This window comes from Planococcus citri, chromosome 2 (assembly GCF_950023065.1).
Source record: "Planococcus citri chromosome 2, ihPlaCitr1.1, whole genome shotgun sequence".
Classification (NCBI taxonomy): domain Eukaryota; kingdom Metazoa; phylum Arthropoda; class Insecta; order Hemiptera; family Pseudococcidae; genus Planococcus; species Planococcus citri.
The window spans coordinates 34477920-34504402 of record NC_088678.1 but is presented as its reverse complement, the minus strand read 5'-3'; the positions used below and the strand labels follow the sequence as shown (position 1 = coordinate 34504402).

General features: G+C 32.8%; 2 protein-coding genes across 3 annotated transcripts in view; one reads left to right on the top strand and one right to left on the bottom strand.

Moving 5' to 3' along the window:
* Positions 1 to 1917: 1917 nt before the first annotated feature.
* Positions 1918 to 3502, bottom strand: LOC135833699 (uncharacterized). The gene is made up of 4 exons (XM_065347457.1): positions 3342 to 3502; positions 2748 to 2808; positions 2412 to 2660; positions 1918 to 2298 (listed from the first exon to the last, which is right to left on the bottom strand). Exons 1-4 carry the CDS (start codon positions 3405 to 3407, stop codon positions 2231 to 2233), a joined length of 444 nt encoding a protein of 147 aa, XP_065203529.1. The 5' UTR covers positions 3408 to 3502; the 3' UTR covers positions 1918 to 2230.
* Positions 3503 to 5141: 1639 nt separating this feature from the next.
* The window catches only part of LOC135835524 (zwei Ig domain protein zig-8-like), a 415219-nt gene continuing 393877 nt past the window's right edge, over positions 5142 to 26483 (top strand). The window contains exon 1 of one of the 2 annotated variants that reach the window (XM_065349790.1): positions 5142 to 5344. The gene's annotated coding sequence lies outside the window, so the exon portion shown is untranslated. Of the gene's footprint in view, positions 5516 to 26483 lie in introns of both variants that reach the window. The other variant, XM_065349789.1, reaches the window with a different exon arrangement.

The window sequence follows — 26483 nt, the reverse complement described above, 5'->3', positions numbered from 1 at the left end:
TAATCGATAGTTTAGACCCTAAAACAAAAAACAGAGTGGGGTTTTTCAATTTGAGTTGATTTTGTGGTCAGGAGAGATGATCAAAGTTGCAAAAATGGCCGTTTTTGTCCTATTTCACGAGTCTGTGACGACATCAGTATCATGTTTCAAAAAAAACCAAGGTCATATTCGGATTCTACGCACTTTTTTAAGCAAACATCTTTACCGGATTTTTTATTTTCGAACATTCAAGCGAATACGGAAGATTTTTTTTTGTAACGTATTTTAAAACTCGGAGCGCGCGACGCTGGCGTTACTCCACGATGTAATCGTGGCGCGGAACCGTGTTCGCGCAAGCGAGGTTCTCGTGCAGTAAAAATTTCGTGTTACAAACAAAAATCTTCCGTATGCGCTTGAATGTTCGAAAATCAAAAATCCGGTAAATATGTTTACTTAAAAAGTGCGTAGAATCCGAATATGACCTTGGTTTTTTTTGAAACATGATACTGATGTCGCCACAGACTCGTGAAATAGGGCAAAAACGGTCATTTTTGCAACTTTGATCATCTCTCCTGACTACAAAAACAACTCAGATTGAAAAACCTCACTCTGTTTTTTGTTTTAGGGTCTAAACTATCGATTAAGCCCATTTTCGACCCGAAAACAAATATGCCGTTGCCTAGTGTAACCTATCTAGTGTCGTAGGGTCACACCCAGGTATTTGGGGTTATCTGCATGTTTCAGATCTGTTCCACCCCATTGAATATTCAATTGCCGCTTTGCTTCACGATTTCTGAGATGAGAAGAACATGTCTCTGTCTTTGTTGGATTTGGTATTGGATATCAATGTTATCATTCATAAAAAGTTGTCCCAGAAATTATACTGGAAACCTTTCGATTTTCAAAAAATGCACATTTCGTACAAACCAAATTTGAGAAAAAATTATCCTCCTAGTACATCATATTAGAATAGCCGCAAAATACCATCGTGATCAAGAACCAAGAATTGCGAATACCTACCGAAGACAAAAATGGATTTCTGTAATTCAAAAATTTGAAAAAATTGCAGTGAAAAACTACATATTTTTTTGTTTTTAAGAAATAAGTGGTAGTACCTACCTATCTAACCAGCAGAAAAATTTTTGAATCGCACGAAGGTTTTAATTTACTTACAGTCAATTTTTGAAAAAAATGCAAAAATCAAAATTTTACCAAATTGATCCAGAAAAGTGAAATCTGGTTCCTATGTATGTACCTCATTTCCGAACCCCCAAGTATATTGCAAACGGCTTCAAACCATTTTTAGTATGTAGTTTTGGAGCCCCCATAGCAGATTTTTGAACGTTTGAATTTTCACGCAATGTCACACAATGAAATTGGAAAACTAAAATTTTTTATATATCTTAATTTCAACATGTTGAGTGGATTAGAAGAAGTTTCAAGCCGTTTTGGAGCCTCCAGTCATATTTTTAAAACTCCGGATTTTCAAAATGTGCCATCAAAACTATTCAAATCGAGTGATGATTGTTGTTTTCTAGATCAATTTAGCAGAATTTTGATTTTTTTTTAAATTTGATTTTCAAAAATCCACCAAAAATTGAAAAATGTACTGTACTATTTGAAATTTTTGCTGGAAAATTCTTGCACGCACTTTTCATTTAGCTTCGTGCGGTTCAAACATTTTTCTGCTGGCTGGGATATTTCTTGAAAAAAATAATCTTCACTGCAATTTTTTCGAATTTTTGAATTACAGATTTCCATTTCTGTAGGTATTCGTCATTTCCAAAAATAAGCTTTTTCCTTGAAAGTTCAGTTCGAGTAGCCTATGTTAAATCATAATTGAGTATTTATTATTTGAATTTACAATATTTTCCATTCAAATTTAAAACTTGAAACATCAGAATTTGGATATCAAAACGCGTATTAAAAACAATCAAGAAAATCTAAAACAATAAATTCAAAATTACAAAAAATATAAACCAAAGTTCTAAAATTATAGGAACTTTTGAAATAATTGTGAGAGAATACGAGTTCAAATTCACCAGTCATTTATAAAACCTGGTCTAGGTATACTTTTAATACTTGAAAATAACGGTTACAGCATCGTAAGGAGGTGGTGGCGATGGCGTCTCCAAGACCATTGGTGCAGATTGTGTGAGGAAATCATCATAAGAAGGAGGAAGAGATAAAGGTGAAACATCATTGTCATCGTTTGTCAAAGCATTTTGTTCAACATCGTTGTCATCATCAGTCAATATATGAAATTTGTTTTGTCACTGGTATAAGAAAGTACAACAGCTGCAATGCATATTTTAAAAGCTGAAACAAAAATACATTCAGTATTATGAAAATTCAGTAGTTACCTACAATCCTACATAATACCTACACCTACAGACATACACGATTATGTGAAAAACAAAATGAAAACATACCAGAATAGCTGATTAAGCCGATGACCAAGCTGAAAATATCCAAAATTTGTTGATATGAATTCAAAACGATCAAGTGACTAGAGAATAAGATATCGAGAAACAGCAGTAGAACAATCCATACGAATGACCAGTATTTCATAACATTTGTGACATGTGAATTTGATTTATCATGAATGAATATGATTGCCACCAATGATGAAAAAAATTCAGCCAGATTAACGTAGATGACACCGATTCTGACATCACTTCCTATAAAGAAGGAAATCAGTAAGTATATAAGTAATGAACATGGTTTCCCGTGTATTATGTGAATATACAATCACACTATACACATACCTAGACCTAGATCTCCCACGATTTCCCAATCTATTACACTGATCACGATGAAGTTCGAACTCTGTGTGAAAAACAAAGGAATTACATAATTTAATTACTTAGGTACCTACCTACGTAATTGAGGATTCAAAGCCAAAGAAGTGAATTCATTTTTAAATATTATTCAAGACGGGTATTATTTTTTCGCATTAACATAAGTATTTTTTTATCCAGGAAACCGTCACCAGCAAATTTGAATGGATTTTCAAGGATTGATTGGGAATGTCCTTCGTCGTTAATGAACGTTTTTAAAATGTAAAATGAGCTGGTATATATTTTTGGTTCAATCGTTGAAAAATCTCAAGTAGGTTTAGGCTCGTAGGTATTTAATCTACCTATTGATATGTGCCCAAGTTATCGTGAAAATCCAAAAATCTGAAACCCTCAATGGAAATTATGTTTTCCAAATGAAATAAAAAATAGATAACTTTTTGGAAAGTTTAATTCGAAGTTTTTTTTAACCACCTACCTATATATGTACAAAATTAACATTTAGAATTAAAACGAACTTGGATCTGAATAAAGGTAACTAAAGTATGAAATAAGGAAACTCACCACATTGAAAAAAAGTGCAACTAAAGTGATCACTTGACTAGAGCAACTAAGGCTACCGATTTTCATCTTAAACTAAGACACCGTTTACTTGAAATCCCAGACGATTGAAACAAGTGGTAGACTACTCGTATGAACGAAACAACTTCAAAACCTGAATACGAAATGAAATCACTACTTATTTTGGTACCTTTGTATTTGCCTACCTACATATATCTAATCATATCTAATCAATCATACATTGAGAAAGTGCACTCGAGATCGTTTTTCAAAGAAAGGAGAAAATACCCAAATGCGAATACTTCGGTTCCAAAAAAAAAAGCAGTGATAATGAAGCGATACCTATTGGCAATGTGCTTTTCTTATCACGTGTATTTAACCGGAATCATTATCTAATCTAATTAGGTAGAAGATTCGTTTTTAATCAGAATAATACATAGCCTATACTTATTGCTCACGTATAGAGTGCACTTCTTATTATTATAATCATTATCTGCAATTTATGAGTAATTCATGACGTTTTTCCCATTAAAACTAATTAAAAGTAACGTCAGTATACCAAGTGCTTGTTTTTTTGTGTGTGGAATAAATACTTTGAAAATTTGAGACCAGACTTCTGATTGGTTTTCATGGTCGTCGTCGGGGTTGCATTTTCTATCCTTTACAGGAAAATTGGAGATCGCAGCTCAGTGGTACCCTATTACAATCACAATATTACAGTTGAGTAGGTACCTCAAATCAAAAACAAATTCAGTTTTAGAAATTTAAACATCAGAATTCAGATATTAAAACGCGTAATACCTAATTATTAAAAACAGTCAATAAAATGTAATAAAACAATTCAAAGTTCTTGACCACAAAAACAACTCAAATTGAAAAACCCCACTGTGTTTTTTTGTTTTAGGGTCCAAAGTATCGATTAAGCCCTTTTTCAACCCGAACACAAATTTATGCAGTTGCCTAGTGTAATCGAAAGACTGTGAGGCTCGCTATGAATATTGAATCATTAATAGTTTAAAAATCATTTTTAAAAGGCTGATTGTATTCAATTTGACACGTATAATTTCAAAAAATCTCATTCTTTGCTTTCAAGAAACTGCCTCCGTACGTAAATATTCAACTTGAAAATGATTTTTGTTCAACATAGTACATAGGTACATTTATACCGGCAAGAGTACCTTATATCTGATTTATTATCGTATTAGATCTATGTAAATGGCGAAATTTACTATCGGATTTATTTGTAAAAATTTTACTGCCAGTTTAACGATAAAAAATAACTCGTATACTGAAAGGTTTCGCGGAATAGAGACCTATTAGAATTCACGTCGTCGTCAAAAACGGCGTTATATTTGGACGTATAATGTTGCAAATGTGTTGGCGGAATGCGATATACACAGTGGAATAAATTTTGACAATGGTGTATCGACGTTGACCTTGGTAAACATTCGAGAACCGGGTTAATGTATCAATAAAACGCTTCTTCGAGATAATAAAACGCCTTTTTTGCTATCTTTTCACCACGTTTCTGCACGAAAACCGACAATCGACAGTGTAAAGAGTAGGTAATTAACGAAAAGGTATTCTAGTCGAAAAATTACCTCGCAAAGTTTACCCAAGTTTAATATTTCAAAATAAATCCTTCGAATCGGTTGCACTGCAGCATTCAAATTTATTCATTAACCAAGCTCTCGCAGTCACACCGATTTTTCCGGCGGCTTTTCCGCGCTAGCATGACTACCATCTATACGCATGCTTTTGCTCGGCTATGTAGTTTACCTACTTTTACGATTTGGGTGGCGCTATGTTTCCTTAGTACTGCTGCATTCTTTGATGCCTTTACAATTGAATTCGGTGTTTGAGTTTTCGTCGGCTAAATCGTCGAGTTCGAAATACGAAAATTTTCGGCGAATTTCGTCTCGTGCATTCGTGGTTGCCGAATTTTCCATGCATTTTTATTGTTGTTCGTTTAATATTATTTATTGTCGTTTCGCGTGATTTTTCGCGTAAGTTACAATATTTTGTTGCGTTTTATTATTTAGTTTTATTTATTTTTTAAAATTATTTGTTCGTTTATTTGAGTATTTTTTCTCAAAAAAAAATCGTGGTCGGTTTATTTTTTGTTTTTCACACATGTACTTATAGCAGTTTTTCTTCAATTTATTGATGCAGCTGTGGTACGTTATGTCATTTATGATCTATGATAATTTTATATGTACGTTTTATTACTACGTGAATAATTAAAAGAACTATAGTTTTAAAAGCTCTGCTGGCACTTAAAAATTATCAAAAATCTCGACACCGAAACGACCATCTCAATAACAGAGAAAAAAAAACCTTCTCTATTCAATTAGACCGTTTGGTTTCGAATTATTCCAAAGTGTGTAAAGAAAATTAACCTAAATCTCGTTACGTTTTAAATGAGATTTAAATTATTTGTTTTTCGCAGCACGTCGGGATGTTTTTATTGCGATTTTTTCCTCTGCAAGCTCTATATCAAATTCGTCTTCATTTAGGGAGCTATTCCGAGAGGAAAAAATACTCGCTAGTGAACAAATAAAATGTAAATTTTTTAGCACCCGGTTTCAGGATCGTTTAACATATTTACTTGAATATGTTAAACGAGCATTGTCTTCATTTGGCACATTTCGTAGGTACAGACTACACAGCACTATCCTAATGTATAAATGATGACACGTTTCGTTAAATTTTCCAAAAAATTCGTTTGCTCGTGAAATCCTACGTGACGTTTTGAAGGCGATGAAATTTTTTAAATTTTCAAGTATTCTTCTGAGAAAGTTTTATTGAATATTCTATACGTTGTGTATGTTATCTACTTACAGACTGTTTTAGAATTTTTCTCAGTGTAGCGTGTGCCTATGTCAATTTATTTCGTGTTGGTAGATAGACGAGAATGCAAATTAAATTTCCGAGATGTGTAAAAGTCTCAATTTTTTCTGATTGGAGGAAATATTTTGGAAAATTTTTCAGTCAAGTTGAGAACGAAATACACATCGGTGGTTTTGTTTTCAATCAACGGTTCAGCAAATTGAAAATTTACTCAAAATTTTACTTAATGGCAATACAAATGTGTAGAACAGAATAGAGCACACCAGGTATTAGGTATCTGAGTAATTTCAAGAGAATATGCGCGATTGATTTCTATGATCGAAAACATCCATTCGATATTACGAGGAATTTTACATGATTTTATCTGATTTGTTTCTCAATTTTGGGGAAACTTTTTAAAGTCAATATATTATTTTGAGCTGTTCAATAGGTAACTGTAGTACTCATTGTCAGAAGAAAAACATTTCCTCAAAGAAATGCCCAAAAAAAATTGAAAGCATAAATTTTATGGACAGATTTTGAAAATCACCAGCGTCAGAATGCGCAAGATTGGGACATTTTGAAAAGGGTATGATAAGTAGGTACCTTCATGAGAAAACCTCAAAATTATACTCACCTAGCGTTCTCCCCTCCACAATTTGATGACTCAATTTTTGGTGATTTTTTTGTGGTATTTAAAATTTTAAACACTTTTTAATGAAAATTGATTAAAGTAGCTTTCTAGTTTGATTCCATCCCTTGAAATATTATTCTACACCTTTCTAATCATTCTGGAATCAGGAATCTCTATCAAAATTATTAATTATGAAATTTTTTAAGAATATGTATTACCTTATAACTGGTTTTACAGAATTTTGAGCAGTTCTATAGCTTTCAGAAAATTTTTGAGAATTTAAATTTTCACAAACAATATTCAATGAAATTAAAAATCTACCTAAGAAATTACTTGATACTCCAATTTCAACATTCTGAGTTGATTAGAAGTGGTTTTTAGCTGTTCTGGAATCTTCAAGCCACATTTTTTAAATTTTAGATTCTTAAAAAGTGCCATCCAATTTTGGAAAAATGGTCTGTAACCGCTCAAGTAGGTCACTAAAAAGCACCAATCTTGTTTATACACGCTTGTGAGTAAATTTGGGGCGTTCTGGTGCTTTTGAAAATCTGGAATTTCCAAAACATGGCAAAAGGCTCCAGAACGACTTGAAATCTCCTCCAATTGACTCATCAGCATGCAATGGGATCAAATTTTGCAAAAATTCAAAATTCCAAAATGTACTGAAAGCATCAGAACTGCTCAAAATGATTTGAAACGGTTTACAATCGATTCAGGTGTGGTTGAAAAATGAAAATACATATGATAAAAACATGCCAAATTTCAGATTTCCAAGTCAGTATGAAAATATGAACTTGAACCAGTAGAAAAAGTTTTGAAAGATCAATAATGGGTGCTGAATTCAGCTTGGACTCTATTCTGAGATTTTTTGGATCCGTCGAAGACTTCAAAATCCCTCAAAACTGAGACCAGTCATTCATTATGTGTGGTCAAAAATAGGATATTAAAGAAAATTGTTAGTTTTCCAGCTTCAAGATAGCAATTTCCCAGAACATCTACTTAATTTACCTAACTCTGAAATACATCTCAGATTGTGAATTATTAGATCCAAGTATATCATGACATCTCATCATCACTATTCAGAGACAAGATTAACCTGGATTTTGTAAATCGGTAAAAAATTATTAAGTATATACCCTCTGACGAAATATTAGAAGTCGAGTTTCATTGCCGAATTTGACTTATCCCCACAACAAAAAAATAAAAAAATTTCACCAAATTGAGGTATACAGCTGAAATATTGTATATTATACTTCATTTTTGACCTTCGTAATCAATCAGAGATCACTTCAAGTTGTTTTGGAGTCTCTAACGAAACTTCAAATTTTCCAGTTCTTCGAAAATATCAGAAAAATAAATTGTTCTGAACCCATAAAAACAAATTTTGAAAATCGTTTTGAAAATTGTGCCAAAATAAATTTCAAAGAGCACTATTTCATTTGGCCCCCTTCTAAAAGAAATATTGGAAAACTGTAAGGAACTTAAAAATTGGCTAGAGGCTCCGAAAGAGCAAAAAATCTCAAACTTCAGCTTTCGTCTCTGCATTTATCAAAAGACAAATCTTACATTCTTTTTTTCGAAAATGAGTAATCACAGAAGGAAATTGTGAATTTGAACTGACAGAAACAAATTTTCAAAATAATCGACCAAAAGACTTGCAAAGACAGATATTCCGAGTTTAAGTGACTACCTACCTATATAAGCACTGTAAATTTCATTTCAAACTACTTCATGATGTTTTTCTCAGATTAATTTGGAAAATCCAAAAATTGTTCAGAGGGTCCAAATTTGTTAAAATATACTCCGTAAATAAATTAAAAATGTCAAAAATGGACCCTAAAATAAATTTTAGATTTCTATCGTAAATTGATCAGATTTTGATTTTTTTGGTAGAAAATGAGATCAGGATGATTTTGAAAATTCAAAAATTTGCCAATCTGAAGTTTTTCTTATTTTGATGTTTGTATTTTCATATGCTGTCATGATTTTTATTCACACGATTCCAAAAATTTTTCACCTTTCCAAGACGTTAACTATAAGACGTACATGTTGCAACTCTACATAATTCCCTTAAAAGTTATTCTCAAATCATAACCATAGTCATCTATATTCATTTCCCACCTCATTCGTTTAACCGCAAATAGTTCATTGCTCCGCTCCCAACTAAAAAAATGTGAAGCGTCAAATTTATGTATGAGCCGACAAACTCCTCAGATTTCAGCCCAAAATACGATTTAAAGCACAAAAAATCTCATTTCAAACAACACACCCACCTTGTTTCCTATTCTAGTTGTCGACTGCGAGAAAAATCGACCATAAACCCTCGCCAAGGTACAGTAATCCACGCTCCAATAGAACTTTGTGCAGCAAGCATCACATCAATGACAAATAACGAATCGCTGAACCGCCAACACGAAGGAATCAGATTACTACAAACACCCTGCACTGCGCCAAGAGTACAGCATGCGTTACATGTATCGAGGAAAGCGACTGGGGGAAATGAGAAAAGGGAGACTTTTTGAAGTATATTAATAACAGAGTAGAAAAAAATTAATGATCTTCGCGTCTCCCTTTCGTTTTTAAAGCATTGTTTTCACGATAACATGAGAATATAGAGATGAATTTTGTGAAAATTTTCGTTCTTTCGACACGTATCTACGTATCCTTGAAATCGAATCAATTTGTGAAATCATTAAAAACGAAGAAAGCTGCTAAGAATGAAAATGTTCACAATCTTTGATACCTAGATGCAGAATAATGCAGTAAGGGTTGAAAATATTGGGAGAGAGAAAAAAATTGATGTTATCGTAACAATTACATAGGAGAAGTGGGCGTAAACTAATATATGTATAAGAGAATTTTAATAGCGTCTTAGGAATACCGCAAAAGCTTCTTTTATTCGACTAAATCGCTAAGAATTGGTAAATGGAAACGTCGAAGGTGCCCTTGAATTTGGCAAATATCGAAAAAACATTGAAAACGTTACCTCATCACGCTCCACACGGTGAAAAAAATATACAAGTCGTTTTTGAGACGTGTAACACTTTAATGTTTTTGGTTCACTTCGTTATACCCGTCAAAGTGAACTACATTTGTGGAAAAAAATTTTATCGGTGGTCGCGAATAAAAAATTTATTTTGAATCAGCTCGTCTCTGCGTAGACAATTTACTTTAGACGCGTAGATAAAATACTTACCTACCTTTCGTCCATATATAAATAGAAAAGGTACGATGTAATTCAACAAAATTCAGGTCCACCCTGTATATGGTTGTAATAATTCAACAAAATAGTAAAGTCCTCGCCTGCTCGTATAAATCACCGTGATTGATGTTCGAATAAAATTTCAGCATAAATTTTTCTACTCGAGGGTTGAAATTTTACCTACTTCGATTACCAATCGCGCGTGCCTCTTTTATTATGTACATCTCTTTGTACATACGAGATCGAATTTTGAACCCGACCGAGCAAACTGAGATAGAGAGATGTCACCATCGAGTGCGAGTAGAATTAAAGATTTTATATAGGCGAGTATAAATTTTGCCAAAAATGTGTAGAACACAGATCAAGTTCAATAAAATATCATATTTAAACGCGGCAAACATCGTACGAAGAATTTGTGCGGTTTTGGAAAATGGAAAATTTAATGAGTTTTCTATACAATGGCGCGACGTTTCCAATTCGGAAATTTTCTTTACAAAATGTCTTCTTTTGTTTATGTCGTAAATTCGCCTACAGCGACGTGCTATCTTTTTTGTCATCGTCAATATCCGGATTATTAATTACCGAGAAAGAATTCCCCCTCCCCACTTCGATTAACGAATAGATACGTTGACGAGCTATAATACATAGTACCACGGAATCGAAATCGAATTTTAGGAAACCCTGGTATCGTAAATATTTAATAGTGGCCATAAATATAACATTATGTGGCAATAACAAATTCCATTATACTTTTTCAAATGTTTCTTTCGCATCAGCCCAGTGTCCGGTCCTCTCATGCCTTCTATTATACCCAAAACAATTCAACCATCCTGGTTTTTAAATTGTTTTTAGATGTCTCGAGCACATGTTGTACTTGTTTTGAATTTTAAATTCACTCCACAAGATATGTAAAGTAGGTACATCATGTGATGTGTGTGTGCCTATTTTGTGTTTTTTTTTCGTATACGTTTACATACGTAAAGTTTTGCACCAAGTATATTTGTCTGGGAAAAATCAACAGTTTTGAATATCTATTTTGGAAAAATATGTAAGAAAATAAGACGCTGGTACAATAATTGAAATTTTTTCACAATATAATTGGAAAAAGGACTTCGAGGTGTTAAATTTGGATTACAAACGAGAGTAAAAATTATATCTACATATTTATCAGATGATACGATGTCCCGGCGAATCATCGTAATACAGGTGAACCTGTGAAATAGGTTTTGAATAAATTTACCTCGTTGTACCACATTTGTCTACTTTGAATTGCAAACGAAATTGTTAATGTAAATATCCGACAAATTGTTTTGAAAATCTTAGCTCCTGGTTTCCTCTTCCGAATGGATAAATTAAAATTACCGACAGGCGATCTCTTTGGAAAATTTATTAGGTATTGTAGAATTTCATCCTGAAACAAACAAAAATTAAATGACCGGTCAATTTGAGAGAAAAAAGTAGAAAAATTTATTCTTTAAAGTGTTGAGTTCTTTTGAATAGGTACTGAAATGACCCTTCATGTGTACCTAGCTACAAAAGTTTTCCAAACGGGCAGAAACATTTTCAAGTTGGACAAAGCTACAAAATTGGAAGACCTTGCAGAAATTTACCACCTGTGAAAATTTCAGGTGTCAAAGTTCATTTTTGGTGAATTTTTGAAAATTAAATTTCGCTAAAAATATAACAAATCAAAATTTTACCACATTGACTTAGAAAGCTGAAATTTGGTATACGTCCTATTTTGTATCTCTCAAGTATCAACTTTTACAACAACCTTTCCTGGTCCTCTCATATAGAAGAAATCAGATCCAAATGCTTCAAACAAATAAATCTACTCAAGAAACTTTCACACACTTCTTATGGTTCTGATCGTCATACCTTACTCAAATTATATCGCACACTCATCAGACCAGTTTTAGATTATGGATGCTCTGTCTATACTTATGCCCCTGATAGTCACCTCTGCGTGCTAAACACTATTCAAAATACAGCTGTACAAATTTCCACTGGAGCCTTTAGAACTACCCCGACTGTACGCCTTCTTAATGATGCTTCTGAATGTCCACTTGACATAGGTATATAGACAGTATATTTCCACATCAACGTACTTGAGCATAAAATCAAACCCTGACTTCAACTCCAAGCTGGAATATATAATTCCTATAGGTATATTCACTATCTGTAAAATTCCAATCTTTTCTCCAACAAATTGAAAAAAATAACATTAAAATACACCACATTTTATAGTAACCCCTATCCCACCTTAGCAGTCTTTTAACCCTATTATTGACCTATCCTTGACAGAATTTAACAAAAATCCCACTAACTCCATCATAATTAAAATACATTTTCTTCTCCTTCTTGATAAGTACCTATGAAGAATTCAGTCACATAATATAGGTACCTACTGATGGTTCAAAAACTCAACAATTCACTGGATGTACAATCATTCATGGTGATGTATCTATCCCCATTGCTGTCCCCTTCCTTTGCACTATCCTTACTGCTGAATTATATGCAATTAAATCTGCAATTTCATATTCCCTTGATTTTTCTTTAAATAATGTCATAATTTTTAATTTCATATGATCGGAAAATGAGTAGTTTCCTACACAGTTTTGTGGTTGGAAAATACGTCTTTAACGCAGCCATCTAAACATTTGAGGGAGGAAGTAACCATTTTCCGCGCATGCATACAAATTTAAAATAAACAATTTTTAAAAATTTCAGCATTTATTTTCCTCTCATATAAAATTAAAATAGTATACGAAACATGATTGAACAATTTGAACAGTAACACGATTAACTTGTGTGATTTGAATCGCTCTGGTTCGTCCCGCTCCTTAAACTTCACACTTGTTAATCACATACTTTCCACTCCTGTCATGTAATGTACTATTACTGACTCACTATCTGCTCTTTCATCAACAAAAAAGTATAGGTCAAAGTATTCACATCATATATTTCTTTGAGATTATTGAACTCCTTCAACTCTTCCAAAACAGCACACCTATACTATGTTGGATACCTTTACACTCCCAGATTCAAGGAAATGAGCTAGCAGATAAAATAGCTAAACAGGCACACCTCCACCTCCCCCTTGCCAACATACCAATCCCTCTATCTGATTTGAAACTCCATTCCAAAACACTAATGCATGAAGTGTTTATTCAAATAAACGCAAAAGCATTAAAAAACACCACATGATCTTTATGGAAAACTTCTGAGCGACTTCAACGTAAACTCAGGACTGGCCACTTCTCTTCTCACTCACCAATTCATATTCCTTAAACACTGCACAGCCTCCCCCATTATGCCCAGAATGCAACAACATCCCCCTAAACATTGCTCATTTACTAATACATAGACTGCCCTTCCTACCAGAATGAACGCTCCAGACACCTAAGTTCTAACTTCAGGTCCTCCTTTCTGACAACCCTTCTCACCCAGGCACAGTTATTAATTTTCTAATTTCAACAAAATTAGATAAAAAAATTTGAAATTGTATGTACATACTTAACTTTAGCCGATAATTTGCTGCATATGGTTCATTAGATAAAATAAGTAATAAATAAATTGTTTGGAAATGGTTTCGAATCGTTTTAAGTAGTATTGGATCTTTCAGGATACCTATTTTTAAAATTTATTCCATAAATTTTGAGCCAATGAAATTGATAGGCTGAAATTCACTTTGTATCCTTATTTCAGCATAGGTACTGAGTTGATTGAAGGTGGTTTCAAAGTTTTCTGTAGCCTCCAGCAATTTTTTTTTTTAAATTCTCGTTTCCCAAAAAATGCCATGAAATCTGTATGAATTTTAGCAGGCAGCAACAAACACATTTAATACATATTGGTGACCTACTTGACCGATTACACTCAATTTTTCCAAAACCAGCTTCTACTGGTTAGAAACCCTAAATTTTCCCAGCGATATTTATTGACTGAAATTTTAAAAATATATCGTTTAGAACCAGCAAAAACCTATTTTGAAGGGAACCCGGAATTTCCAAAAAATTGCTGGAGGCTCCAGAATGACTTGAAAACCACCTCTTGTCGACTCAAAAGATTAAAATTTTGGTGTAAACTAAATTTTGGCTTTCCATAATCTTTAATGGTTGAAATTTGCGACTTTGAAAATTCTTGTATAGGCTCCGGATTTGCTCAAAATGGTTTGAAACAGTTTTCTCAATCGATTTGGGAGGTTAAAAGTAGGACAGGTGAAGAAAAAATTTCAAATTTTTATATCAATTTATTGGCAAAATTTTGATTTTTTTTCAGTTTTTGCCTTATAATTTTTCGAAAATTCGTTAAAAATCGAAGTTCAATAAGATAGGTACCTCTCTTATAAGCATTTGAAACGAAATTCTGTTTTGTTTTTCACACCAGTCCCACCCAGGTCTTCAAAATTATTTCTTTTTCTGAGAATTTTATTTGAATATAGATGGGTAATACAATCGTATTTTTTTAAACTTACCACTATAACTGAATAAAAAGAACTTCACCATAAACAGGTTTTCTATATAAACGAGCAAATCGAAGCACGTAATAAATTGAACCTTCTCACGTATGAAAAAAAAAGTAAAAGTTTCTAAGCTATAGAATAACTTTTTAAAAACTCCGTTTGTTTCCATTGCGAGAACCGGAGAAAAATGTTATTTATTTTTTCAACTTTTCTAACCATCTTTTTAATATGCTACATTTCAAATGAAACATAAAAATGTAGTAAAAAAGAAACAATAAATATTATTCACATCATAAATTATTAAAATACTTTCTTCGCAAAGTATATATTTCTATCTACACCGCACTTCATCAATGTTTCCCCCAAAAATTGATCAGAAAATGATTCGTTTTTAATTCGATGTAAGAGACAACACACACACAGACACACACATACATACACCACAAAAAATTAAATTAAAACAGCTATGTACTTTGTCCAAGCAACGTCTTATATTTTGCATCAATGTTCAATTACGAATAAACAGAACGGTTTTTTGAAAGTACAAAAATTATTTGACGTATTTTTTCCTTCTTTTGTTGGCAAGCTTCTACATTTATTTACATCGTCTGAAGAAAAGAACTTATAAAACTAGAAATTTCGCGAGCAAAAAAATGAAGTAATTTGTCAACGTAAAAAATGTTTATTAGGTACATTTACCTCGTTCTAGGTCCCGTATTAATAATAAATCCGACTACGTTGCGGTAAAATTGCTCAAATTAATTTTCAGCCGTATTAAGGATAGATACGAATATTTGTAGAGATGTAAAGGATAGGAGGTGGCTCTGTTTTCCGACGTTTTATACAAGATCACGTGAAGAATGGTCAAAAGGCTTCTTCAAAGGTTGCCGTATATGAAATAGGTAGGCAGATTAATTATGGTACGAGGGAATTTTTGCTTATTCAGCTGTTCGCGGATCAATTCTCGCTATTTTTGAGGATGTTATTCTCCTCTTAAAATAATTTAGCGAAGATAATCTACCTACGTATAGGCCAATTACGTATACGAGTATTCGTTTCAAGTATTTCTATCGTATATTATAAGAATAATAATAACCAGTCTCACGAGCATTCGGGGCAAATTCGTTGAATTTAAACAAATGTTGATCATTTATTTTGAATTTTCATTGTGTGGGTGGTTTGTTGATAAACAGCGAGCGAATTATTAAAAGTTTATGCTAATTCGGAACTTTACAAAACGTTGAATAAATACTTTCGCTGTTATTAAAATTTACTTCTAACGAAACAGATTAATCGTTATTTTGTTTGCAAACGAGCCTACACGTGAAAAGTTTTAAACACGGAGAGTCACCTCGGTTGTTGAATGAAATAATATTTCAATTCATTAAATTTAACATATTTTATTTCCTACGCAGAAAAAATTAATGCAGAAATTAGGTGAGAATATAGAAGAGTGAATACTTGGTTGAATTTTTGGTTTTGATCTCACGGTATGTTTTTTTCATCAGCGATCAAATTTGGATTTTGAACAGAAAGTCGAGGATACAATATGGAGAATACGACAGGAGATGGTAGGGATGACAGTAATCTGGGTTAAAAAATTTAAAGGGAATCCTTCGCATTCCTAAATATTTAAATATTCACAAGGTTTCAGGAAAATTCAAAGCCCACGTAAATTTTTTTCTACCATAACGTTCTACCGAATCTAAAACACGATTGTAAATACATAGAACAAACACTACAAACAGGCATAGATGAAATTTCAATTTAAAAAATAAACATTTCGATAGTGATTTGAGAAAAAAAAACTCATAGGCAGTCTTTTGACCTCTGTCATCGTTAAACGATGAAGTACCTACATAATAAATCTGTATAGGTAGGTATAGTTTAAACAAAAATTATCGTCGTCGAAACATGAATTGAATTTTGAAAAAAAAATACTATCTATATAATTAAGGCCGATTTAAACCACGGTTGGTATATCTTTTGAAAAGGGGAAAAATTGCGCATTTAGTGAACCCTGTAATTATCTACCTAAACCACGATGGACGTTACAACATCGAACGATTATTACGGTCGATTATACGGTTAGTAAAACGTAGCCTCATTACAATTACCAACGAAACAAACCGTTTACCCGTCGATAAAACAATAAAATTTTCCAAAGGCTGAACGTACATATCTGCTGTTCGATTGCTTATTGTTACGTACCTAATAAAAAAACCTCAAAATTATTATTTTTCCATATAAACGACAACACCCATCAATCAATCATTGTTCGTCAAAAATACTCAACCAAATAATACTCGAGGGACACAACTCTCGGTTAAAATTTCCGATCAAGATGAAAACGAAAACGATCTCACGTACCTACGAGTACGGTACGTATCTGCCAACGAGTATTAAAGACTTTGCCAAACACATGAAAAAAATTTACTTGTCGGTTTCAATGTTTAATTTAAACGTAAATCACGTTTCACGCGATGAACGTTTCATCATTTTTTTTTCTTCTTCCTTTCTTTCCAAACTCTCTCATACTTTTACAGCAATAGTTTTGTGAAAATTACCATTTTTATATTTAGAAATATTACCTTTGCTGCGTCTTCTTTTTTTTAATGGAATGTTCAAAGGACTCGGTTCAAAAAAAGTTTTAAAGGGGTACGAGAACAAGGCCCAGAGAATTCATTTTCACAAACCTTCGCTTCGCATTCGAGTTCACAGTCTTAGATATGTCCTAGAGGTGTATTTTCATAAACTTGGCAGATTCGTTTCTCAAGTTCGAGAATGTTTCGCGAATTATTTTTAATCCATCGTTACAAACGAGAGATCTCAGAAACGGCGAAGCGTTTTAAATGCTGTCTTAGGTACGAATGTCAGAAAAATCGTCACTTTTGATCCACATAATCAACGTATTCCAGCCTCGTTGAAGAGATTAGGGTCTAGTTGTCTGAAAATTTTGTTGCGGTGGTTTTGGAACACGAAACGTTTTGTTTTGTCTTGTTGTGTGATATCTGAATAATTTCCAAGTGATTCAATTCGTTCTCGAATGATTCATTATTTTTAAGTGAATTATTCGAATAAAAATAACTTCAATTGATGACAGCAGATAGCTATAGAGTTGATCTAAAAATCAATAAATGGCTTGCATTTTGTTAAACTTATGAAAAATTGGAAAAATTTTATCGAGTTCAGACTCTCAACAATTTTAGCAAAAAAAAATAATTTTTCCAGCAAATTTTGACAAAAAAAACTTGTCGACAATTTTTAGTAAAAACAGAAAATTTATGTTAATAGGTACGAGTATTTTGGCAGAAGAATGAAAATTTTTGGCATTTTTTTGGCAATTTCTGGCAAAAAACAAGACGATAGATTTTGAAAAAAGTGAGACTTCTTGGGGTTTTTTGCAAACAAGTGACAATTTTTAAGAATTTTTGGCAAAAAATGACACTTTTTGGCAATTTTGACAAAAACGTGATTTTTTTTGCTATTTTTGGCAAACTGCGAGACTGACAATTTTAGCATGTAAAAGAATTTTTTTAACAATTTTTCACCAAGAAAAAAACTTTTTCACAATTTTTTAGCAAAAAAAGTGAGCGTTTCTGTTAAAATATTTGGCAAAAAAGTAAAACAATTTTTGCCAGTTTTTAGCAATTTCTGGCATAAAGCGAGACTTTTGGGAAAATTAAAAAAAAGTGGGACTCATCTCTGAGTTTTTGCAAAAAAGGTAGGTAATGGTTTCCCAGAATTTTTGGCGAAAAATTACACTTTTTGACAACTTTGACAAAAAGTGAGTTTTTCTTGCATTTTTGGCAGAAAGTGAGACTTTGACAATCTTAACAGGAGAAAGAGTTTTTTCCAGCAATTTCTGACCCCCCTCCTCCCCTTCAACCATAAAAACGAAACTTTTCAAATTTTTTTTAGCAAAAAAGTGAAAATTTCGGTTACATTTGGCAAAAAAGTAAAACTTTTCGACAATTTCTGGCAATAAACGAGACTTTATGGTAAATTTTGAAAAAAGCGAGACTTCTGGAATTTTTTGCAAAAAAAATAACAATCTTCAATAACTTTTGACAATTTTGACAAAGTGAGGTTTTTTGCTGTTCTTGGCGGAAAGCGAGACTTTGACAATAATTTCAGCCGAAGGAAAAGTTTTTCTGAAAAAAAAAAAACTTTCAACAATTTTTTAGCAAAAAAGTGTGAATTTCTGTCGACTTTAAATGTATTGTTTACAGTACTGCTTTCATTCTTTTTCATCATGGTAGCAGAGCGTGGTTATAATCCGCAGTCCCAATCACAATAGCCAAATAAGTGGAGTTATTTCAAATATTCGGAGTGATTTATACAAGGAAATGGACTCGAATCAATGCTGAATTCCTATACTAACCAATATGTCATACGATTTTCTCATTTTCAGGAAATTTTGTGAGTCAATGAATCCATTGTGTTTGTATTTAGTATTCCTAAACCCCAAAAACTTTTTATTACCTGATTTTCTCAATTTTCAGGAAATTTTTCGAGGCTTTTAGAGACGTCAGAGGACGTGAATCAAAAAAGTGATTTGATATTTGAATCCAACACCCTCCAAAACATAAGTATGAAACGATATTTGAAGTTTTTACATTTTGACATTTCTGACCAAAATTTTGAGGCTTTGAACGCTTCACGATTTTTTAAATCCCATTATGAAAATTTCGTGTAAGTAACTAAAAGTATTATAAAAATGTATAACTTCTGTATTTTTTTCAAATTTTTTAAATTATAGCTCCAAAATTTGGTAGGTAAGCTTTTGATTTGGCCCCCCTGGCTGAGGGGGGGGGGGTGGGGCGGGGAGCGGGCTATGGGCCCAAAATTATTTTTGGGGGGTACTAAACATAAGTACCCTGTGAGTTTCATCGAAATCTGAGGTTGCATGACTAGCAGATTTTGGTAGCACCTGTTCAAAATGGTGCAACCAATGCTAGCATTAATATGCTAGCATTAATATGCTAGCATGTTTCTAGAATAATGCTAGCAGGTGGGTGGTCATGAAAGTCACAAAAACTCTTGAAAAAGTCGATGTTTTGATGAGTAGATCATTTTCTAAGTTCAACTTTAGAAGAGGTCGAACTTGAAATTTTGGGCATTTCAATGCTAGGAAAATGCTAGCATAATCTTAGTGACAAGCTAGCATGAAGTGCTAGCATGGCAGATGAACTAGCATTATACTAGCAAAGAATGCTAGCATTATGCTAGCTTTGATTTGCTAGAAAATTTGCTAGTAAGGTGTTCAAAATGGTGCTACAGGTGCTAGCAAAAATGCTAGAAACACTGCTAGCAAAATGCTACAAAATTTTGTCAATAGGGTACATATAAGGGCATTTTGCCTATCTTATCAGGGGGTACCCTTTTGTTCATTAGATACCTGGGTAGTATAAATTTTGAAAAATTAAAAAACGTTGGTAGGTAGGTATTTTAGGTAGGTAACTTATCAAAGTAAGTTTTCTCGATTTTTTGACATTGACAATAATGGTTGAAAAATTGACTCTACTGTGTTCCAAAGTATTTCCCTCAGTTTCAGAAATGATACCTTTTCATGTTTCAGCTCAATTCATGCAAAATATTTGAGAAGCAAAAACTTTCAATTTTCTGAGTTACTCTCAACCCAAAATTGAAGAGCCTATGGAATTTAGTTGAAATCCTCTAATCCACTTTAAGTAACCTATATGAACAGATTTAAGTGTAGGAAGCGAGACAGTAATACATATGATAAAAAGAACAGTCTAATTTCCGTTTTGAGACAAATCGTGAATTGTGAATCCTCTCATTAGCTAGGTAAATAATTATACGTGTATTAATTCATTTACCCTTGTATTTGATGGTTAGTTCGTTACGTATAAGTACTACGTAGGTACTCATCATCATCGAGTCGTATAACCGCTCGATATTACCTATATCACAAACGAAACCCTTTTTATCTGCACCGTCGTGTGTATGCTGGGTGAATTTAACGTTATAGAATCCATATTATACTTGTACATGCGGTAAATTTATTGAAGATCAAACATCCATAGCGACAGTTTACAACCCTCAATCGTATTAAATATTAAAACACGTAGAATCGTAGGTAGGTGTGTACGTATAATACAAGGATACTTTACACAAAATGCACCATCATCTACGGTATTCGTCGTACTTCCTACACATGGAGTACCTACCATTGTACTATATAGGTATCTACGTTATACCCCTAGCTTCAACTTCATCATTGACATTTCGTTGAAATTCTAATTCGTTCAAATTAATTGCCGCAATTTGACGAGGTTTCGCGCCAAAATATAATTAAAAGCCATTTATTCGAATTTCAGAAAAGGAAGCTAAATATGTATGAAGTCATTTACATGTATTCACCGAAGCTGACACCGGTGATTTTAAATTTTAACGTTATCTTAATTAATATCGCATTGTTCTTTTCTACCCTTGGATTTACTCAGGTCGCGGACGATGCAGAGAAAAAAAAACATAGAAACAAGAGAATTTTTCAAATCTACTGCTCGCGTACAGTTTATGGTGATTAAAAAATTACTCGGAATTAGCACCGGATTATCGAATTCTATTTTCCCCCTTCTTTTACTGTAGCCGTGTTCGAAAGTTTAAATCCGTTTTACAAACGTTTTTACCATAAAGTTATTCCAACGAGTTTACAAAATGCTTCAATTCTCTCTTTTTTCCTCTCTTTTTTTTCAACACACAGCGTTTAGGATACTCGAGGTAACTATGCAAATTTTTTCGTACTTGATATTTATGATGATAAGTAAAACTGTGGAGTACAAGGATGTTCATTTCGAATGGTTTTTCTCATCCGTATCAAAACATACTAGGTACGTAATTATTTTAAGAACATTTGTAGTCGTACTATATGAAAAACTATAGTTATGTTTTTCTACATCTTATCGCGCCAGCTACTTAAATTCACGTCATTTTTCCTCTTTTATTCGCCAGCTTTACGCAATAGGCAAGGGGAGTTGGTTCGTCGAATAAATTAAATTCTGCAATTCGATTATTTTGCAAATTACCGTATACGTTCGGATTCGAAATACTAAGGTAGAAAATTAATAATAAAAAAACGCAGCCTCGAACTTAGGTAATTACTATCGACACTATTTGGAAGCCTTAAAATTCGCCGAAACGTATAACGGTGAAAAGTTTTTATTGTTAAGACGTGCGAATTCAATATAAATAAGAATGTTTTTGACTGTGAAACATTTTCAGAATGTTTAATTTATTTTCAGTTCATTAACTCGGATCAGCGTGAAAAGATTTCGTATTTTTTTTATACTCTCTTTTAGTCTTCTTTACCGATACAATTTCATCCTTAGCGTCGAACAGAAAAGTGAAAAAGAAAATAATCGTAAAGCACGAAAAGCCTCGTTTTTGGAATTCTCCAAAAGTTACCACCCCTTAACGGAAGTTGCAAGAACATTCGAATTGATTCTTTTAGAAAATTTTCTTGACCAGTTTTGTTTCCAAAAGTATAGGAAAAAATGTTGCGAAATCGTAAAAATGTAATTTCGCAATTTATACGAGTCAGGAAAACTTTTTTTTTCTTCGCCTGGCTATTTTTATGTAACGAAATATTATCTTTGACATTTAAAGACGTTCTTTAATAAACCATTGGCGATTTTAAGAGTTCACGTTAGGGGTACTTAAACTCGATATTTTGTTTCGTTCATGTATGATGGAGCTACGTATAGGAATAGAGGTAGACTAGATACGGTCAATGTAGGGTGCGCTTTGGAATTTCATTACACGAGAATTTCCTTCTTTAAAAAGAAACATTGCATCGGGATACCTTACGTGTTGATGAAAGGGTAAACATCAAAAGTCTCGGGATTACTACGCTATAGTTATTTTAAAGATGAAAACGTTACAGCAGAGGTTGAAATTGACTCGATATGTACTACCTCTTTTCTTTTTCTTTTTTTTTCTGACCTTAGTTACTGAGTCTTTTTGGGTTTTAAGTACTGCCTTTTATTGACCTGAAAGAAAAATCGAACTAAAAAGTAGTTCTTTCACTTCCTAATTTTGAAAGCTGGATTTTTTTGTGTGTGCATAACCGCTTACGAGGATTTTGTGCATACTCAAACCTTTATCGCAATTTGAGACCCACTTGATTCTCAATGAATTGTTTCTTGATAAATTTGGACTTTGAAAAATACTTTGGTTACTCATGTCGAAAATGAGCCAGAAAATGCAATGGAGGCTGAAAAATACTTTGGTTACTCATGTCGAAAATGAGCCAGAAAATGCAATGGAGGCTGAAATTCTTACCAAAATGAGAGATTCTCGAAGCTGAACCTAACCCCTTACACTTTTCGAAAAAAAAACACAACAAACAGATAAAAATTAGACAAACGAATAGGTACCTACGTTAAAGAATTTATGGGGATCATATCTACGTATTAATCAACATGAACAGTCAACAGGAACACCTCTCGTGGAATTTACTGCTTATCTCTAAACTACACTTGAACTTTTGCAAACATTCCTTTCAACACACACGCACACCAGTCGAACACCCAACATTTTTACCTTTGAATATAAGTAATAAGCAAGGTGCTAATGAGACCGCGAATAAAACTTTAATTTTTTTCCTCTTAAAAATTTACATCTTTTTCTAGCCATAGATATGTACAATTCGGTGAAAGGAGAATATGAGATGAAAGAAAATTTTTATATCTCTTTAGGTTTTATTTCATTGTACGACTGGAAAACCAAAATTACGGTCTCTTTCTGCCTTCGGCTGTGCACTTTTAAAATCCTCATCCAGCAGTCAAGCTTTAAACGTTTATTAAAATCATGATTTTTAGGAGACAGATTCCTCGCTTTTAGATATCATAATTTGGTCACTTAACAAATTAAATTTCCTTTTGAAATGAATAAATGATGCTTTTAGGTTATTAAGTCGTCGGTTTTACTGGCTTTCCAAAAGCAACCTTTTCTTAGAATTTATTATTTTTACTCGTATCTACCAATTAGTTTTATTTGCGTGAATTTGGGTCAAGGATGACAAAAAATTGAACAGTTGTGCCCTCGAAGGCAACGTAGGTAAGTTATATTTGAACGCAAATAAGTACATAACTTGATTTGGAAATGGTTATGAAAATTTATTTTAAAGTTTTGAATACATATTTGAATCTTCACTTCTTTTTCCTAAAAAATTGTTCTTTTGTGAGGAAAGAAGTGATATCCCAACAGGTAGAAAAAATCTTAGAATTAGACATAAATAAATCGAAAAATCATGCAAAAAACATCATTATAGCTTAAATCTTAGACACTTGATTGTATTTTTCAATTTTTCGTATATTTTTAAAAAATCAAAGCCAAAAAATGCAAAAAAAACATCAGATTGACATAGAAAGCTGAAATTTGGTGTGTAGACCTACACCTTATTTTTGATCCTCCAAATTCATTAGAAATTGTTTAGAATTGTTTTGAGCAGTTCTGGAGCCTCCATGCAGATATTTGATATGTATTTATTTCCACAAAATTTCATCCAATGGGATTGGAAAGCTAAAATTCACTTTGTACCCTAATTTCAACATTCTGAATCGATTGTAGGTAGTAGGTACTTTATTAAAGCCATTCTGATGGAATCTGGAGTCTCCAGACAATTTTTTGGAATCTCTATATTATCAAAAAGTCCCTTAGAAACTGTAAAAATTAATTTCAGCACGTAAAACTGATCGGTGCTTTCTGATAACCGTGTTGATCAATTGCACACCATTTTTTCAAAATCAGTTTCTTCCAGTTCAAAATGACACATTCTTCAATGATTTTATGATTGGAAATTTGGAAAATCTGAGGTGACTTAAATTTTTTATGACTTCATCACACACCATCTTAATAGAATATTCCTAATAATTATGAAGACTATTTTTGCGGTGGTGGTGAGGGGTGGGGGTTAGAGGGGAAAGTAGATAAAAATTTGCCAGGGGGTCTCAAAAGATTCCAATAAAAATTCTGGATCCTGCCTTGAATTATAATTCTTCCAACGTACCGTATCTCATATTTTAATCTAAGTAATTTACATTAAAATTGAAAAAATGTTTTTTTTCTATACACTCAATTAGAAGAAAAGATAAACAGACTTACACTACAGATAAAAGAAAACCCACCTACTATCCCAACGAACACTCTGACATACAAAAATTCATCTCCCTAATAAAAAACATCAACCTCACAAACCAAACCTAACCCCCCCCCCTTACGGGTGTAATAATCTTGTAATTATAAACACCCCCCCCCCCAAAAAAAAAAATGTTTTTGGGGTTTTGAATTTTTCAATTTTCCATGGCTTTTGCATAACATACAAAAATTAATATGATTTTGGTCCTATTGAAAAGTCTTGTAAAATGACTTATAAAAGTGGAAAAAATGTCAAGAGCGATTTTTTCACTTATAAATGGAATAAAATGATCAATTTTTTTGAAAAAACTTTTCTTTAATTTTTAATGTAGTTAAATTTTATAATTTCAAACTCTGATATAAAATGATGGTTCAAGTCAAACTTTTCCTGCAATCTTTTGAGGCCTTTTTGCGGTTTTAATGAAATCCTCCTCCAATTTTCCAAAAAAAGATCAAAGGTAATTTACCCCATCAGTTGCCACTCGTACTTGGTCTGTTTTGGTCAAAACTTAGGATGTCGTTTTCGTCACTCTAGTCTAATTTTTTAAACAAAACCTCATAAGTAGAAGAAATTAGGGATTGATTTGGCAACGTTTTTCAAAATATTGTTTAAAATTTTGATTTACTCGCCCACTTGAAACTTATTGCTCATGGGGAAGGGAGAAGATGAAAACTAAGATTTTTTCAAATTCTGAATTGAATCAAACAATGTGGAGTTCTGGATGATTTTATCGGTGAAAAACATTTCCAGATTGAAATAATTCAATCATTCAGAGAAAAAAAAAAAAATATCAGATGTGGAGGTAGAAAACGTTTAAACAAATTAGTGAGTATTTGAGTAGGTATAAGCTGCCTATAAAATAAATGCTACCTATTTACACTGAACCTGTGAGACACATCGCATTACGTGGGATAATAAACAAATAATTTCATCTTCTTCAAACACATGAATTCTACCTTGTATTTCGCTTTGAAAAAATAATAAAAACTACCCACGGTATTCATGTGCGTGAACTAGTGCACCTTTAGGGCATCGAATATTAAATTTATTTCACGATCAACTTATAAATTGTTGAAGCATTCAACTCATCATTTACTACCTTCACCTTCATCGACCTGTAATGATGATGAACACACTGCGTATAGCACAATTTGCCTACATACGAGTATCGATGCAGAAGAGAACGAAATATTTCGCAAATCAGTCTCTAGTACAAACAGGCGCACGGTTTACCTATCTCAAACAATCATTTTGAAACTTACCGCAACCGGGAATTGTTTGGAAGTAAAACTTGAAATCAACTTTCGAATCTTTTCCGAACAATGTGCAGAGATCTAGTTCATTCAAAATTACACACTAAAACTAACGACTAATTAGTTTAATTAAATTGCTCGAAATAATGAGATTTTAAGACGAATATGTGTGCATGTTACGAATAATTAGTCTACCGAGTGTAATTTTTCATCAAGTCGCATCCATATTGCTCAAAATACATTATCTTCTCATTAATCATAATCACTTGCCACAGCAACGCTTGTAAGTACTGACTGTTTAGGAAAACTTTCACTGCCAGCTCTTAAAATGCGACCATACCGTCGCGTTGGGTGCCTTTTCCGTATGCTGTACTTCTTGATTCAGCTTTTCATAAATAATGGATCCGAAAAGTGGCGCAATTCAATAGTGACCGAGTATGGGACGCAGACGCTTTGTATTAAAAATGTTTATTTTTAAAGGCCATTTCGTAAAAGGTTTCCTCTCTAAAGTGTGATCCTTTTTCAAACATCCTATTTTAAGTTAAAAGCTTTATCACCAAATAAATGATCATCTTTCCGTCATTGTTTTTCACATCCTTT

Excerpts from the sequence above, each read along its gene's own strand:
- LOC135833699 (XM_065347457.1), bottom strand. The coding sequence starts at position 3,407 with ATGAAAATCGGTAGCCTTAGTTGCTCTAGTCAAGTGATCACTTTAGTT. Across the intron at positions 2,809-3,341 it reads TTGCACTTTTTTTCAATGTG|AGTTCGAACTTCATCGTGAT; the intron begins GTGAGTTTCCTT and ends TTTTTCACACAG. Across the intron at positions 2,299-2,411 it reads CGGCTTAATCAGCTATTCTG|CTTTTAAAATATGCATTGCA; the intron begins GTATGTTTTCAT and ends TTTTTGTTTCAG.